The sequence below is a fragment of the Microcaecilia unicolor genome, chromosome 10, assembly GCF_901765095.1.
Source record: "Microcaecilia unicolor chromosome 10, aMicUni1.1, whole genome shotgun sequence".
Lineage (NCBI taxonomy): Eukaryota > Metazoa > Chordata > Amphibia > Gymnophiona > Siphonopidae > Microcaecilia > Microcaecilia unicolor.
In genome coordinates this window covers 166,254,769-166,267,780 of record NC_044040.1, presented here as the reverse complement: position 1 = coordinate 166,267,780, position 13,012 = coordinate 166,254,769, and the positions used below count along the sequence as shown (strand labels likewise).

Below are 13,012 nucleotides of genomic sequence, written 5' to 3'. Positions count from 1 at the left end.
CAACCATCACATGGGTCTCCATAGGATCAGGTTTATAATTCAGTAGTAAAAATGCATGACAAACAAGGGTGCTATTTGATCTTTTATGTCACGTTAGGTAGACAGTGCCTTTTGCTTAGCACTGTTTACGAGCCCAACCAATATTATAGAAACTTCTTTAGGAACTACATGAGGGCCATATCTGAGTTTGATGATTGGCCATTGGTCATAAGGGAGAATTTTAACTTAGCATGTTATCCTCAGTGGGAAAGATCCAGTAAACACCAGTTGGAACGATTAAATCTAAGAATCTGTCTATGCTTTTCAAGACCCTAGATCTTTTAGCTATTTGTAGGATGCTCCATCCTCAGGAACGAGACTACAACCACTTTTTGTGGGCCTACTCTACCCAAGCACATATTGACTACATCCTTGTCTCCAGTAGGATGTTTTCACAGGTGGCAGGAGTGGAGATTGGTCCTTATACTATTTCTGATCGTGCTCTGACCTGAGTGTAGTGCATCCTAATGATTGCAGTGAGACTTCCTCCCCCATTGGAAATTCCCATTGGATCTCTACAAGAGGGGGGGGGGGGGGAGAAACAGGGTGGCTGCCCTGGGCCCCACAGTTCAGGCATCTCTTCTCCTTCTCCCCACCATAGTCCGTCTCCTCTTCTCTTCCTTTCTCAGAGGGGCCCCAGTGTAGCAGCAATCCTCACAAGATGCCTGTGGCTGCTCTGAAGTTTTTCCTTTTCCGCGGTCTGTCCCCCTCTGATGCAACTTCCTGTGTCCACCTGGGCAGATCGCGGCAGAGGGAAACTTTCATGGCAGCTGCATGCAGTTTGTGAGGATGGCTGCTGCACCAGGGCCTATCTGAGAAAGAAAATACATTTTAAAGAAGACTGGGACGACGAGGGGAAAAGAAGGAAATGGATTGTGGTGTGGAGAAGAGTAAGAGATGCCCAGACTGTGTGGTAGCAATGGCAGGTGGGGAGCTTGGGGGAAGGGGGTCAGGGGCCCCTCCTTAATTTCTGCCCTGGGTTCCAGCATGTCTAAAACCAACCCTGATGACAACACTGTGGTAGCTCTACCACAGCATTGTAAAAGATCCCCTAAGTGACTTGCCCAGAGTCACAAGGAGCTGCAGTGGGAATCAAACCTCGTTCTCATGCCACTGCACTAACCATTAGGCTACTCCTCCACTAGAGGAGTATGGATTATAACTATGTTTGTATGTTTTGATTTATTGTAAATATTTTAGGTTATAAGTATTTTAATGGGTGGGAGATAAGTGTTAAGAGGTAAATAAATAAGGTGACTCTGTTGACGGGGGGGAGATTGAAGGGGGGCAGACTCAAGAAAAATGTAAGGAAGTATTTTTTCACGGAGAGAGTAGTGGATGCTTGGAATGCCCTCCCGTGGGAGGTGGTGGAAATGAAAACGGTAACGGAATTCAAACATGCGTGGGATAAGCATAAAGGAATCCTGTGCCGAAGGAATGGATCCTCAGGAGCTTAGTCAAGATCGGGAGGCGGGGCTGGTGGTTGGGAGGCGGGGATAGTGCTGGACAGACTTGTACGGTCTGTGCCAGAGCCGGTGGTTGGGAGGCAGGGCTAGTGGTTGAGAGGTGAGGATAGTGCTGGGCGGACTTATACGGTCTGTGCCCTGAAGAGCACAGGTACAAATCAAAGTAGGGTATACACAAAAAGCAGCAAATATGAGTTATCTTGTTGGGCAGACTGGATGGACCGTGCAGGTCTTTTTCTGCCGTCATCTACTATGTTACTATGTTACTATGTTTGTTGACGTATAGTGTTGCACTTTGGCACATACATAATAAATATCAAAAAAGTAAATAATATGGGCATGTGAACCAGTCTTCCTCTATGATACAGGTGATATTGCCTCGGTAATACACATCTGTTACTAACAGGGTCACCGAGAGACCGAACCAGGCCTGGGGCAGGACTGCCACTGCCCTCCCCCACTCGGGCTGTAGCACAGCTGTTCCCCCCCCCTCCCCCCACCACACTTGGGCCACCTCCCGCACTCAGGCCACAGCTGCCCACCCCTTGCCTTCCTGCATCTGCTCCTCCCTCAGTCTGCCACTCTCCTGCTCCTGCAAAGCTGCCACCGCCCTCCCCCACTTGGGCTGCAGCACCGCTGTTCCCCTCCACTCGGGCAACCTCCCACACTTGGGCTACAGCCGCCCCTGCTCCCTTACCTTCCTGCGCCTGCTTCTCCCTCAATATGTCACTCTCCTGCTCCTGTGTGCCAGACCCAGGGAATCTTGCCTCCCCTGCCCCTCCCCCCCTCGGCGGCCCTAGTTGCTAAACTTGCCTATGTTGTGAATACAGTTTTCTTTTTTTTTCATGCTCACATGCTACAAATCTTCCATTGTAATATATTCTCAAGTCCACATAATAATTTTAGTATGATCACTGCTGCAGGATCTCTGTGAAAGCAATAACATTTATCACTGCTTGGGCGATAATTTCTTCCATTGAAGCAAGCACAGAGAATGTGTTATTTGAAGAAGGGGATGACAGATAGAATACATAAAATGCAGAGCAGAAACGAGTATTCCAGAGAGCTCATCAATAACAGCATCGCTGGACACAAAAGTGCGGTGACTTGTCACAGAAGTGCAGACATAAGCTTAGTATAACATGCAGGTTACTCATAAGCTTTTCTAGCCACATAGGTCCTTTTTCAGATGTGCGTCATTCTCTTCAGATAATTCCTGTACAAGTCCAAGAATAGGTGCCACAGACAGACTACAAAGAATCCATCTGTCTCCAGGACTGACGTAGCTTCCAGACCTCTGCAAACATCAATTGTTTGAAACTCATCCCCTAAATAAGCTTCGATCAATCTACTGTGAGCAGCCATTTTGCATGTTTCAGACAGTAATTCTGAAACAAGACAGCCCACCCTGAAGAGCATTTTCTTTCCTGGCATGGATTTCTTTTTTTTTGGGGGGGGGGGGGGGGGGGGGTTTAGGATGGAAGACAGCTGCTTTGATCATTTTTGTGGTGGAAAGGGTTAAAGGGTTTGGATTAAGGCTTTTTCTCTTGCAGGAAAAGTTTAGCAAAGTATATTTATAACATTTTATCATGACCTAGAAATTTGCTGGCTTACACATTGGGCTTAAGTTTATAACAGTGGCATAGCTACACGGGGGCCTGGGCCCCCCAAAATTTGCTCTGGGTCCCTGATTTGGCTGGCAGGGGTCCCCAACCCCCGCCAGCTGAAGCCTTCATCCAGCGCCGGTCTCCAGTGCCACCACATTGCCTGCCCTGCTGTCTCTTCCCCTCACATCCAGTGGCGGTGCTGTAGCTGGCAGGGGTTGGGGACCATGATGTACAGTGTCGGCAGTGGGTGGGGAGCGGCAGGGCAGTGAGGTGGCATGGGGGCGGTGGGGCGGCAGAAGGGGCGGTGGTGGGGCAGCAGACCGAAAGGTGTCCCCCCCACCTTGAGCTCTGGCCCCCTCCCACCTCAAGGTCTGGCTACGCCCCTGGTTTAAATCAGGTTCCCTAGGTTAAGTGATCAAAAAGGTGACAATTTTGCCACTATTTTATAAAAAGACATAGGCGTTCAATAAAAGCCAGAACTGATTTTAAAATACACATATTTATCTTCAAAATATTGTGTACCCTGGCGCCATAATATACGCGGCATTTAGTAGAATTTCCTCTACAGAATTTGACCCCAGGGGCCAGAGATTACCTGCTCCTTCACTTCCCAGCTACAAGAAAGTAGTCTATAAATCAGTTCTTACAGCAGGGTTTACTTACAAGGGTATCAAGATATGAAAGTCCCTTCCGAAACAAATCAGACATGAGAACAACTACTTGAATTTCCATAAATTACTCAAAATCTTCCTTTTCAGAAAATATCTACTAATAGAAAGCGAGCAATAAGTTAATACACATTGGGCATAGGAATGAATAGCAACACGAATAACATTTATCCTAAACTACATTTACCAACTATGAAATTATAATCTTGAACTTGCTATGATGTATTTCTCTTTCATTATACTTCCCTTATACATCTGTAAAACTAGTTTTCATTTCAATGCTTTATTAATAGAATTGTAAGCCACATTGAACATTTTAGGTGCAAAAATGGTTTATAAAATCACCCTTTTTAGGGGAGCGTTGCTACTTTTGCCCACATCTCTTACTTTGAAAGGAATACAATATGTTTATTAGGCATGTAAAAATCTGTTGTAGACCTACCAGAAGAACAGTATTAGATTTACAGCTATCTAAAGCCAGTGACAAATTCAGTTACTGGAAACCAGTAGCAGGTTTTTTACTTGACAATAGTCCTAGGAATTATAAACAATACACTGAGGGGCAATTATGTTTATTGTATTCATTAGTTTTATTAAATAACATAGCATTCATATATTGAAACAATAGCTAGCTGATGTCATAAACCAAAAAGAATGCTCAAAGTGGCAGAACTGCCGACATGAGAGGACAATGGTGGCCTTGGAGATGCCAGCAAATGAGAATCTCCATGACAACTCTTGTCTCTGACAACATTCTAGGTCACTTGAGTGTCCTTTTATTGTTACTGTATCAAAGAATTATAATAGCAACATTACTTTCTGGATTAGACCTCTTCCAGAGCTAGTGATATTGTGTGTGTGTGTGTTTTGGGGAGGGGAGAGAGGTGCTCTATGCTTTGTCTTGAGCACTCATCTCCTGCTCTTCACTCCCCCTTTCTTCCCTGCCCCTAGTTACTATCCCCCGGATTCTATGAATGATGCTTTAATATGTGCGCACAATGTAATTGAATGAGCCAATTAGTGTCGATCATTGAGCCCAATCAATTATCTGTGCTAATTGGTATTAATCAAAATCCTACATGCAGCTCCATAAAAGGGCCACGGCCATGGGAAGGCCATGGGAGGATCAGGGGCATTCTTGAAATTTATGCGCATTGTTATAGACTAAGGGGGATCCGTACTTAACTTTGAGCACCGTTTATAAGTGCTATTTTTTTTTTTTTGCACCAAAATTTAGAGAATTTACCCCTCTGTCTTTCTATACAAATGGCCATATTTTCTTAACTGTTCATGTTCAAGGCCATATTTTAGGCATATTTCACTTGAGCAATAGGGATGATATGTCCATTTCTCTTCATGTGAGTCTGCTTGCCCAACCATTCAAATACTTGTATTTGATAAAGCTAAAAACAGGAGTCAGGAGCAGGAAGAAGTGGGGTGGTGGGAAGGCCAGGCCCAACTAACTCAAAAATGATCACCAGCTGCAGTGATATAAAAGTCAATGCAGCAATGATCCCGACCATCGTTCCTGCTAAACAGCATTGGCTAACATTCCTATTAGTGGGGGAATGTGTTAGGAAGGTTGTGCTTTCAATTGAAAGAGAAGTCAAATATCTTCTGAACAGTTTATTCTCCTTTTAAGACCGATACAGTCTGCATTTTGGCTGTTATGCATTCAACAGGGGCCACAACTCGGAACATGTGATCATAGTAACTAGAAAAGAATACTTCATCAGGAGTGTAATGAAAAACATAATTCTTGAGCGCAATGAGATGTATGTAGTATCACAGCAGTCTATGATGACTTAAAGGAGCCAATCAGGCTAAAGAAAGTGAGGGGAAACTGGCGGGAGGAGTGGGAAAAAAGCAGAGGAAGTAGGAGTGAGTTCAAGTGAGGGGAATAGGAGTGACTGCAAGAGAGGATAAGAGGGAGGGGGAGATAGTGAGGCGATCTTATTCCAGATTAGAATCTAGCGAATGTGTTGCCTTTTTTCTTTTTGACTCCTACATTCTGGAACTCTTTGCTGATCCCCCTCCAGGAAGAGACTTCTCTGAAAACATGCAAAATAACCCGCCCCCTTTTTTTTTTAAATTAGCCTTTAGTACTCCAGAGAGGACACATGCCAGGTGAGTGGTAAGTTGAAGTTGGAGTGGGGGTCTGTCTGCCCATGGCCTGTTTTCTCTTCTACTGTCCTGTATTACTCTTGTACTATTTCATTGTAATTCTCTTCCATTCGCTTATAATTTCATTGTGAACCATTTCTGATATTTACTGAAAGGAATTATAGCAAGTACAATAAAGATAAATAAGAAAGGGAGTGAATACACGGGGCAGTGGTGTAGCTAAAGGGGGCCACGAGGGCCTAGGCCCCACAAATTGGATCTGGGGCCCCTGGTTTGGCAGATGGGGGTCCTCAAGCCCCATCAGCTGAAGCATTTGTGCAACCCTGGTCTCTGGCTCTCCGCTGCATTGCCTGCCCTGCTCTTCCCCTCATGTCACATGCATGTTCATTTTAGTGAAACTGAGCATGCATGAAGTGTCACACATGCTCAATGCAGATTGATATCAGGTCTCATTCCATGTTGGAAAAGGAATAATCACCAATTATTTACAAACTAGCCTTTAAGCCCGTTAAAACGGGCGAGATTTGTGTTTTGCAAAATGTAAGAATTCTCACCTCCATCCATCCATGTGCAGCAAACCTCCTCTCTCCCCTGCCCTCCCCTCCCCATGTCCAGCAACCCTGCTCTCTCCTCTGCCCTCCCCCCCATGTCCAGCAGCCGTCCTGTATTCCCTGGCCTCCCCCCCCCCCCCCCGTCCACAACCATCCTCTCTCCCCTGCCTTCCCCCCATGTCCAGCAGCCCTCCTCTCTCCCCTGGCCTCACCCTGTCCACCGATCCCTCCCCCCCTCATATCCAGCAACCCTCCTCTTTCCCTTGGCCTCCCCCCCGTCCACCAACCCTGCCCTCCCCCCATGTCCAGCAACCCTCCTCTCTGCCCTGCTCTCACCCCATGTCCAGCAACCATGCCCTCTCCCCCCTGTCCTCCCCCCATATCCAGCTACCCACCTCGCTGCCACTCCCTCCCCCCTCCGTGCCAGGTCCCCTGCACTGACCTGACAGCACCTCTCACCTCCATGTGAAAGCGCTACAGGCAGCAGCATCTGCTGCTGCCTGCAGCGCTTCCACACGGAGGTGAGAGGTGCTGACAGGTCAGTGCAGAGGGCCCGGCACTGAGGGGAGCAGGAGCAGCGGCGGGGATGGGGAAAGGGTGGACGTTGGTGCGTGCGATGTTCATTTCCAGGCTCCAGCGGCAGCGTCCGACAGTCCGACTCCTTTTCCCTCTCTGTTCCGCCCTCTGACGTCATCACGTCTTGACGCGAGGGCAAGACAGAGAGGGAAGTCTCTACTGCGCATTTGCAGGTGAGTCGGTCACTTGCCATTTATATGCTTGATATATTTTTCCAATAAATTCAGAATGGATATGTGTATTGAAAGCCAAAAACAAGACAATAATTTTGTGAACTTGCCACCTGGTTAGGTATTTGAAATACTGACGTGAATACAGTACTATTTACTTTACAAAAAAAATGTGTTTATTTAAATTAAAAGAAACTGTGAACAAATAACTTTAAATACATCTGATCAGTTGAACAATTATATACATATGTACGTAGAGTATTTACACCAATTTTCTAAACACAGTAACACTACAATTAAAACACTGTTACAGCGAATGGAAAATGTGATAGACTTTCATGTCAGTCTCAGCTGGAAAAGTTTAAGTATTCAAGTGCCTCCAGGCAAAGTGCCAAAATGAGCTTGGCTGCATTTGCAAACAGTCCCTTCAGAATAGATCTTCCAGAAAAAAATATACCTTTTAAAGATAAAAGCAAACGTTGGTGCCACTCATAACTCCCTAAAATACACAGATTTGACAGAAATGTAGAGTGATGCATTCTCGTATTACATACACAATAATAGCATTCCTTCATATCCTATCTCACTTACAGTAGAAATGACCGGACTTGATTTCCTTAGTGCCTTCCCTAAAATAGACATATTTTTATATTTTTACCTCTTTTTCAGGCTTTAGTAAAGTAATTTTAGAAAGCATTGTCAAACGTGAAATGCAGTTTTATATGCTTATAAAATGAGCTCATGCCTGATAGTATGACTGGTGCAAGTCAGCGTCTACTCATAAAGTGAGTGTGTTAACAGGAGGAGTTTGAAGTAAAGGTGGAGTCACACTTTACACGCATATTTTATAAAGTATACACATATTTTGTGTGCTTACATTTAGAAAATCCGGTAATGGGTGGCGGTAAGGGCTCCCCCGAAATGGCCGCGCGGCAAGTGCTTTACTTGCCGCCCGGCCATTTCCTGCAGGAAAGTGAGACCTTCCCCTTTACTAGCTGTGGTCAAAGGGGACCTCGGCGCATGGGTAAAACATGCGCCTATGCCAGCGCTGGCCCCCTTTTGATGCAGCTTGGTAAAAAGGGCCCACTATTTGCAAAGCGTGTACAGTATTCATGAGCAATGCACACTCATTCTGAAGAGTGCTCACTGTCTGAGAAGAATACGTACTCTCCATAAAGAGTGAGTGCTCTTTGTGAACAGACTGCACTAGATACAGAGAGTACGCACTGTTCATAATACAGGGGGGGGGAAAAAGCTCCTAAATTTCTAGTTCCTTCCATCATTTTGGTGTAAAAATGACATGGAGAAAGGTCATGACTTTTCCCATATTGTTTCCAATGAATGCACATCATACTAGGCACTTATGTGTGTTTATAAAATAGGAAAAAGTGGCTCCTTCTTGCCCTACTAACCTATGAGACCTTTTATAAAATTACCTTCCAAGGTCTTGTATGTGTAAATGGCCTCTATAGAATGCCAACTGGCGTCAAAGTGCATGCTTTGACGTGAAGGCATATACTTTGTCAGTAGGCGTGTACAAGGGAGGGGCTTGGTAAGCACATGGGCAGAGTTAGCAAGAACGAATGTTCATTATAAATATGCAAATTCAAGAATGTGCTTGAATAATCTAGGCACAGACATTGACACCTGCTTTTGAGGAAGTGTAAAATGTATTCGCCTGCAAGGTAGATGTAATTACTGCTACTTATGCTAATAGTCTGTAAAGCCACATAGGAAACTACTTTCCCCCTTAAACTAGGCAGCATCTTATAAAATTGCCCTCATAGAGGGTAATTTTATGAAGTTGTGCCTAGTCAACAGCAGTTTTCATATTTCTATGGAACTCTCTGCCTCCTGCTCTGCAATTAGAATCCTCATACCCTGTCTTTAAGTCTGCTCTAAAGACTCATTGATTACGTTGGCGTACAGAGTTGAGGCATGAGATTCTCCATCGGCACAGACTCTCCTGTTTCTTCCTTTAATTCTCTTCTGTAATCTATCTGTTATCCCTGTCCTGTTAATTTTTGGTATTCCTTTCCTATCAAACTCTATGGGGTTTTTTTTACCCAAAAGAAAGGCCTCAGACCTTACCACCAACCATTGACTTAGCAGTAAGGTCTCACGTGTTAACCAGGCAGTAATCATCAGCGCGCATACAATGCCGATTACTGTCCGGTTAGCGCCGCATGCCAGAAAATAAAATATTTTCAAGCGTGTGTGTAGTGGACGCATGTAAAAAATGAAATTACCGCCAGGGCCACGTGGTAGCCAGGCAGTAGTTCTGAACTGGCACGCGTTGGCTGCACTTAGGTGCCTACGTGGCTTAGTAAAAGGTCCCCTAAAACTTACAGCAACCGAGGGCTGGTGTAAATGTTAGCATATACTTTCCACAAATGCATTTTATAATCTACACCTGTAAGTGTACGCTCCTGGGTACACCCACAATAAAAGTACACATCATGAGAATTAGGTGCATACTTTCACAATATTTTTTAAATGGCCACTTACATGTCTCATTGGCTAAAATACTGGCTTTATGCATGTGCCAACATCTAAAACTAAAAGTGTCTTATTACAAAATTACTCCTTTATAGGCTATTTTATGAAGGGGCATCAATTTGGAGCCCATTCTGTAAAGAATAAGTGCTCACTTTTCTTTATAGAATACTATGTAATAGGTGGGAATTGTGCCTATATTTTATGCATGGTCACTTTTATTAGCCATGGAAGTTGTGTAAATGCTCACTTCACGATTGTTAAAGAATGTGCATACATTATCATATTTTATAATATATAAATGTAAGCCCTGCCTATGCTCTGCCCAAACTCCACCCATGTGAATGCCCACCTGCAAGGTATGTACCATGGAATATCAGCAGATACTTACAGAATCAAGCATAGCCAGAACATGATCATATGTATCAACAGGCATTCACGTTTGTTCTTGCCACCCAAATCTAGACAGCTCCTTCTAAAATTACCCCCTGAAAGATATGTCTTCCTGAACTGATTTCAAGGGAGCTTTAAAATATACAGAGATCTTTGAAAACTTGAAGGAATACATCTAAATAAACATTTCAACACAATAAAATGTAAAAAGTACTGCATGTTCAAATTAATCCAACCCAAGAGTGAAACATGAGGGTTTGTTTATTTGAATGCTGCAGCATTCTTCAAGCTGTAATTTGGTAATGAGAGTACAGGACTTTTATAGTCCATGGTGTCGTATGTTTATTTCGTTTACCAGCTTGTGTTTCATGGTAGTGTTTTTAGAATCATTTCCTTAACCAACAGTTGACACATGATACAACACGGACTTTCAAGCTGATGGAAATATAAACCATCACACCCTATATCAGGTGATGGTATATGTTTCATTCAGCTTAAAGGTTCTATATTGTATCAAGTGTTAACTATTTTTCAACTTACATAAGTATAGACATAGATATTTAGCAGGACAGATTTCAATATATGACCAAGGTTTCTTTTCACCATTTTTTGGTCTGCACTGAAAAATATTCATTAGTATCACAAGCAAACCACATTTTTTGGTACCAAATTTGCTAGTCTCCTTGGTCTCTCCAACTCTATGGAAACTTGCATTAGACTGATTTGTTAGTGCAGAAACATGATACCACAGACAGTTCTTGGATGTGGCACTTGAGAAATGAACACATCTTTTATTCAAGATAACCAAACTAGTTACTCATGAGTTAGCTGTCTCTTAAATGTTCACTGAGCATGTGAACAAGTTTGAAATATGCTTGTCTTTAAAACGTCAGTAACTGTAAGAGAATGTTTACTCTACAGCACCAGTAAGCCTTACTGTAGAAATAAAACACTCAACTGTAATATGGAAGTTATACTTCTCAAATCTCTTGAGGAGCTCATGTATTCCCCCATTTCCTTCTGCTGGAAACTTCCAAATTGGTGCTATCCTTCAAAGGACAGATGCCAGCAGGGAATTCTTCTGACCACTGCAATAGAGCAGGAAGCAGAACCTGAAGCTCATCTTAGTTAGACCCACTCAGGACAATACTATTTTTTTTTTTTTAGCAAGATATGAATGTGCTAGGAGGTCAAGTTGATATTTGCAGAGGTGTCTTCACAGCTTTCACTAAGGAGACCTTTTGATCCATCTTCCAATTTGTCATCAGGATCTTCCTCTTGGATGGTGAAATGAACATCTGGCGAAGAAGAATCAGAGCTCACGCTGCTGCCTTCCATGGAGCAGATGGCACATGACAGAGCTGGCCCCATTCTTTCCTGTAAAACATTTAACATCATGGGCATCTGGATAGACCTCCGACCGAACACAGTTGGCAGAGATTTCATGCTTTCACCCCATTCCCCCTCTTCATCCTTATAAAAGAGGAGGAGATTGGTGTTCTTTTCTTTCCTCTTGGATTTCATATAACCCAGCATGATTCCCATGAGAAAGATTCCATAAACGACATGACAATTAAAATGTACAAATATTCGTTGTTGTCATGGGTGCTGTTTCCAGGATTCTGTTCAGGATTCAAGTTTGTGATGAGAGTAGGTGCTGCTATGTTTGTTTGATTCATCTTTGACAGTGAAATACTTAAAAGGAAAACATAAGTACATTAAGCACTGACTGTTAAGAGCAAATATGAAGGCAAAATTAAATTTAAAAAAAATAAATAAATAAATTCACTTATAGGAAGTTGCAGATGATATATTAACTGGGTGCCAAAGGAGATTATAGTTCCCCAAAACAGTAGAAGTATTATGACTAAGTCAGTGTTTCCTAGCCCCTCTCCTGGAAGCAAACCTAATCAGTCTGGTTTTCAGGTTACATTTGTTCAGGATACATTTGAAAGCATTGGAAATCTGTGTAACACATATTAATTATGGCTATCCTGTAAATTTGACTTGGAAAATACTGGTATACAGTAAATTATCAGAATATTGTATAAGCAGATGTAATATGGGATGGTCAGGTGTAGTAGCAGGTTTCTCCCTTTTTTTATATGACTATCGGAAAAATGCATAATGTTTCTAGCAGTGTGCTATTATATAATTATTAAAATTATCTCATTTCTGTCCTATCAATGCCAATGTGAGAAAACAACTATGACGCCATTCTCCCACACCATTAATGCTCTGTACCGTCATAATATAAAGTCATAGAAATCACCATAATTAATACTACCAGAACTTGCGGCAATTAATTATATTTACATATATATATATATTTTTTTTGCCAATGCCTTACTACAAAATTTAAAATAAAAGGTCTTAAAATATGAATTATTCCTTTATAACATACCATTATCTGTTAAGAAAGAAATATTGAAAACTTACTTCAGAAAGTGCTCGGAAATTTTCTTTTGAAGTCTTTGCTTGTTGATTGTGCCTCTGTGCTCAGTTTTGCTCTCCAGCATGCTCGATGCTCTGAGCTTTTTCTGTTGCAACTAGAATAAATACTTGCTTATGAAGCATACCATCACGTGTCCTAGAGGGAAAGTTTACATTAGACTTTTAAGCTGCAGTTAATGGGTGAACTCCAAAGCAGTTTAGACTGCTGAACTCTTGGCAGCTGGAAGAAGTAAAAGGAAACAGAGGGGGGTTGGAAAAGGAACTTTATTAACCCTCCCAGCTCCACAGGAAATTTATAGGGTCATAGTATTGTCTGGAAAATCTCAAAACCCATGCCATTCATATTTTCTAGACTGATATCATACTCAGAATCTATAAAAAGTAAGTTTGCTCTTGATTATTCTATCTACTCTGTGTATTGATCACTCCTGTTGCATTTTCTACTTTTTGCAAAAAGCTAAGGAGTCA

At 42.8% G+C, this 13,012-nt stretch overlaps 1 protein-coding gene across 1 annotated transcript; it reads right to left on the bottom strand.

Annotated features, from left to right (window-relative positions):
• Positions 1 to 10,333: 10,333 nt before the first annotated feature.
• Positions 10,334 to 12,724, bottom strand: KCNE4 (potassium voltage-gated channel subfamily E regulatory subunit 4). The gene is given in 3 exon segments (XM_030216615.1): positions 10,334 to 11,652; positions 11,655 to 11,785; positions 12,530 to 12,724. Coding segments are annotated over 3 exon segments (591 nt in total). The 5' UTR covers positions 12,610 to 12,724; the 3' UTR covers positions 10,334 to 11,272.
• Between the last annotated feature and the right edge of the window lie 288 nt (positions 12,725 to 13,012).